The 5,347-nt window shown below is 42.5% G+C and overlaps 1 protein-coding gene across 1 annotated transcript in view; it reads right to left on the bottom strand.

The window, feature by feature from the left end:
* Positions 1-2,165, bottom strand: part of LOC147636884 (pentatricopeptide repeat-containing protein At5g39350-like) — a 2,318-nt gene extending 153 nt beyond the window's left edge. Inside the window, exons 1-2 of the mRNA XM_086800464.1 lie at positions 1,850-2,165; positions 1-1,764 (exon numbers count right to left, since the gene is read on the bottom strand). The exon at positions 1-1,764 is cut by the window's left edge and continues 153 nt beyond it. Of these exons, the coding sequence (XP_086656590.1) occupies positions 189-1,764; positions 1,850-1,926 (1,653 nt within the window). The 5' untranslated portion in view covers positions 1,927-2,165 and the 3' untranslated portion in view covers positions 1-188. The remainder of the gene's footprint in view (positions 1,765-1,849) is intronic.
* Between the last annotated feature and the right edge of the window lie 3,182 nt (positions 2,166-5,347).

Here is a 5,347-nt window from a genome sequence, read left to right as displayed (position 1 = left end):
GCTGCACCAGTGGTAATCCATGCCCCATACTGAAAGCCACCATGCCAGCATGGCTTCACTCTCACCTACGCCATGACGGAGCAGCCCTACGCATCCTTCCTCCTCTCTGTTTGTTTCATGTCTGTACACTCGTTGTCTATACTCCATGTTATGCGGCAAGGGAACCAGTTGACACCCTCGAGCATTTATTAATCACATACTTCATTATCTGAGCTGCATCCTCCTCCTTGTTCATGGCAATAGATGTTTGCCAGCATGACATATGTTCCAGTTTCTTCTGGATCCAACTCCATCACATGTTTTGCTGAGCATTCTCCGAGCTTCAGGTCGACTTGCATTCTACAAACACTGAGCAAAGTCAGCCATGAGACAGCAGTAGGTTTTAGAGGCATGCTATTGACAAGGTCACCTGCCTCATCTAGCCGTCCTGTTCTTGCAAGTAGATCAGCCATACAATTATACTGATCAGCTACTGGCTTCATTTTATAATCTTTATCCATGGAAACAAAGCAAGAATAGGCCGCGTCTACTAGGCCAGCATGGCTGCAAGCAGTCAGAAGAGTGCTGTAGGAGGCCTTGTCTGCCTTCACGTTTTCTTGCTGCATTTGTTGAAAAAGGCTCACTGCCTCCAAGCCCTGCCCATTTTGAGCATATGTTGCGGCCATGGCATTCCACAAGATTACATCCTGCCTCGGCACTAAATCAAATGTTCTTCGTGCTTCCTCCAAACTCCCGCACTTGCCATACATGTTAACAAGAGCAACTGACACATTCTTTTCCCTGTCCACTCCAGTCCCTGTGATAAATGCATGAACTTCTTTGCCATCTACTAAAGCACCATAATTGGCACATACAGAAAGAATACTGACATTTGCTGCCTCATCCCTCATGGGCAAATCCCTATATGCGATCAGTGCATCCCACAAGCTCCCACAATTTTTGTACATGTTCAGAATAGCAGTTCCCACCAGGATATCTGCCGTAAATCCTTGACTCCAAATAGCAGCATGCAACTGCTTGCCTTCATGTAGTAATTCCTGGTCAGCAAGTGCACAAAGAATGTTGATAAAAGTGACCTTGTTCGGCACAAAGCCTTCCTGATGCAGTTGGCTGAAGAGTTCCAGAGCGTCTTGACCCTGCCCACATTGAGCAAAAGCAGCAATCATGGCACTCCATGATACCAAGTCTCGCTCATGCATTCCGGTAAAAACCTCCCATGCATCCTTAATGCTCCCACACTTGCCATACATATTGACAAGGGCATTTGCCACCATGAGTTCTGAGCCAAACCCACTCTCCAAAATAAACTCATGTATGCGTTTGCCTTCAGTCAATGCTGCCCTGCTAGCACATGCAGAAAGAATGCTAAGGAATGTGACTCTATCCAAGGGTATGCCATCCTGTTGCATTTCTTCAAAGAGTCGGATGATGTCTTTGTCAGTTCCATACTCTGCATATGCTGCGATGAGGACAGTCCACGACATCGCAGTGCGTTCGTGCAAGCCATGAAAGATGTTGGATGCATCCTTCACCTTGCCACATTTGCCATACATGCTGACAAGGTTACTACCCACAACAGCATCGGACTCTATGCTATGACCGATGACACGGGCGTGCATCTCAATGCCTCGGTCTAGATCTTTCTCGCTGGCACAAGCAGAAATGATGCTGGTGTAGATGTGCTTGTCAGGCAGGCAACCTTCTCTTTCCATGTGGTCAAAGAGGAGGATGGCCTCGTGGCTTTGCCCATCTTGGTCATATGCCCTAATCATGAAATTCCAAGCAAATTGGTCCCTTTGATGCATGTGAGAAAACACGGACAGAGAGTCGAGGAGGGCACCACACTTACCATACATCTGCAGGAGGAGGTTGGACAGAAAGCTGTCCTGCCAGAGCCCGCTTTGAAGGATGCAGTGGTGGACACATTTGCCATCAGAGAGAGCCTTGAGACTGCCGCACGTGCGCAGAGAAGAAGCAAAGGAGGCCTTCTGGGCATCGAAATCATTGGGTTTCTCAACCGATTGTGATGAAGGGCCATGTCCATGACCTTGGGTTGATGTGCCCAAAAGGCTTTGACGACTAGAACACAACAAACGTGGGCTGTGTTTTGTAAGCAGAAATGTCTTGCTAGGTAACAAATGGCCTTTGGGCATTCCAGTTTCCCACCAGCTTCCTCGAGAGCTTACATTTATACGTGTTGCCTTGTGTGCGTTTTTATAGTTAGGCCGGTGTTCACATGGTGCACAAGCAAGCCCTTGTGTGACTTCTCCAAACATGTGTTGTGCCTAATGTGCTTTTAGCTAGGCACCAAGGAGCATCCCTCTCGAGATGCCAACAAGCCTAGATGATAGGTAGCCTTTTGAGCAGGGCCTTCCTTACACACAAGCAACCCAGGACTCTTATCCACACTTCATGTGTAAAAGTTTCCAAGGCATTTTATGCACGCTCTATGTTTGCCACACTTACACAATATGACTCTAAAAATGATGTAGATGGGCATTGAAGTGCAAGAAAATGCTTTTGGAAGGGTGGTTATACCCTATGGTATCTTAAGTGTGTGGGTAAGGTTAGGTCTCCAAAAGAAGTAGAAGTTATTGTAAGGTCTACTCACTAGTCCATCCCAACTCAATGCTAGCCTTGTTATACGACATAGCATAATGAGTACAAGGACATGAAACAGTTGATACTAACAACATGAAGCCCTACAAAAAAAATTACCCCCATGAAACGGCTAATACTAATCATCGCTAATCACATAACAACATGAATCCCTATAAAAAAAATGCCCCCATGGTATTACAACCATTTCTAAATAGAGTAGCGTTGCAACCCTACGCTATGTCAAAATACCCCCATGGCATCTACAGATCAGGGAGTGACTTACTGTTATACCCAGTTTTTGTAGCCTATAGTTGGGTGGTGGTGGGGGTGAGTAACCAAACACACCTATGTCCTCATAATGTTGTTGATATGGATGTGACCATTGATTACTTGAATTACTTTCACGGATCCCATTATCATTACTACACACCAACCTGTGTAGGTTGTCGTAATTTCATAGAGATTGTCATAGCGTAGCAAATATGGTTTTGCATTCTCTTGTTCCCCATATTGATTTTGTTATTCGCTCTTTTATTTGTAATGCATATTCGGTCTTTTATTTGTAATGCATTAATTTATGCCACTGATGTGGCATAAATTAGTGCATTTACTAAGGCCTCTCATCCTCATTCTCGCAACACCCACCCCTTTCGTCTCGTCCTCCTCGGCCGCCGCTGCCTCAGTCTCCTCCTCCTCCTCCTCCTCCTCCACGGCTGCCCCCTCTCTATCGTCCTCCTCTCTATCATGCTTCGTCTTCTCCTCCTCTCTATTGTCCACTTGGCCTCCACCTAGACGGACACACATGCGCAGACGTCTGTTTTACAAGGGAAAAAAATCTGTCTCGTCCTCCACAGTCGCCCCCTCCGTCTCGTCCTTCTCTCCATCTTCCTTGCCATTTGCTCCACGAACCCCCCCCTTCGTGTCCTCCTCCTCTCTATCATCCTCGCCATCCTCCATCTCCTCCTCATGCTTGTTAATAGTTGCTAATGGCTATGTGATACAGGTTTTATTCGTTGGAGCCGTCAGAGATGTCGAGAAGCATGCAAAGGAGAGGCGACAGAGATGAACATGTGTACGTTGCTAAATTGAAACCCTTATTTAATGGTGGGTGAACAAGTGTACGTTGCTAAATTGAAACCTTTACTTGATGGTGGGGTTGATAATTCAATACTGAAGTTGTGGAGGTTCTTAATAGATTAATTAATAGAAAAAAACATCAAAACGTTTTGGGTGCTTATTGATTCTGTTTTTTGTCTCTTGCCTAGCAAAAATTAATTGCTAAATGTATCGATCCTTAAACATACCTATTGATTCATACAATGGGCATCAAAGCACATATTTTTGTAGGGTAACAGTATATAAGATGGATCATGAATTAATTTACTCATAGGTCCATGATATTCTATAAAACTCCCCTACCTAGCTTGGGACAATATTCATATTTCATGAGCTTCTTTCATTTATATTCTATTCGATATCCACCACTTCAAAACAAGCTATTTGATGTTATCTCATTGAGAGTTATAAAATTCTGGAATATCATTGGACAAGACTAGAGGTATCTAACATTTCGAATATCATTGGACAAGACTAGAGCCAATAGCTATAGAGTCTATAATGGAATCACGAGTCAAAATTTGAAGCTATAACATTTTGGAATATCATTGGACAAGACTAGAGGTATATGTCCATTATCTATTATGATCCAAGAGCTATAGTCTATTATGGAACATCACAAGTGAAAATTTAAAGCAATACTTTAATAACATTTTGTTAGAGTTACATTATTTTAGATCATATTTTTGAGCTTTGACTCCCGTAGGCTAATTAATACACAACTTTCTTCACAATGATCATGATCCCTAAGATGGTAATACCTGACGGCGGCTACTTGTAAAAATATTTCATATGGAAACTATAACCAACCCTAATATGGCATGGACACTATACCATCAATATGTTTATATTTCCAATGTTCATGTTCCTTTTTAGTGTACTATCTTCTTTGAAAGAGATGCAATACTGAAATTTTCGATGTTCATGTTTCTTTTTAGTGCACTATCTTCTTTGTAAGAGATGAAGTACTATTTTTTTATATAAAAGGTGCTAGCAATTTACATCTCTACTAGCCAATGATGATTTCGACAATTGGCATTGGGCTCACTCTCAAGTGTTATAACATCCATCTTCATGTTAGAACCTCCTTCATGCAAACTTGATGTACAAATCACAATACACTCTATCTTATCGTAGTTACTACATTTTTTTAACCTTGAAATTTCACCACCTTGGATGCCCTAGCCCCTCGCATAACTATTGTGCATGTGTATATTAAAACTATATGTGCAGCATTAATGCTGCTTCACACATGCATTCTTGGTGCATTTCTATGAGTGTGTAGCTGACCTTCTATATGCATTACTAATGACTACACCAAGCACGACCAAAATAATGCTACTATTGCATGTATTCCAATGGAGTATGCCTCCACTTTTATTAAAATGCTTCACTGACCTCCACTAAGTCTTTGCTTACTATAGAGGGTTGATCGCCTTCATAATTACAAGCACTCAACACACTGACCTCCACTAAGTCTTTGCTTACTATAGAGGGTTGATCGCCTTCATAATTACAAGCACTCAACACACTCCACCAAAGGTTGAGAGAAATATTTTAATGGCCTCATATGTATTCAATCTAAGAAGATCTTGCCCATAATGTAATGTCTTTTTTTATCATATCAAGT

Source organism: Cibotium barometz, chromosome 7 (genome assembly GCF_041138505.1).
Source record: "Cibotium barometz isolate CiBa-2024 chromosome 7, ASM4113850v1, whole genome shotgun sequence".
Lineage (NCBI taxonomy): Eukaryota > Viridiplantae > Streptophyta > Polypodiopsida > Cyatheales > Cibotiaceae > Cibotium > Cibotium barometz.
Note: the sequence above shows the minus strand (reverse complement) of the source record. Positions and strands in the feature narration are given on the sequence as shown.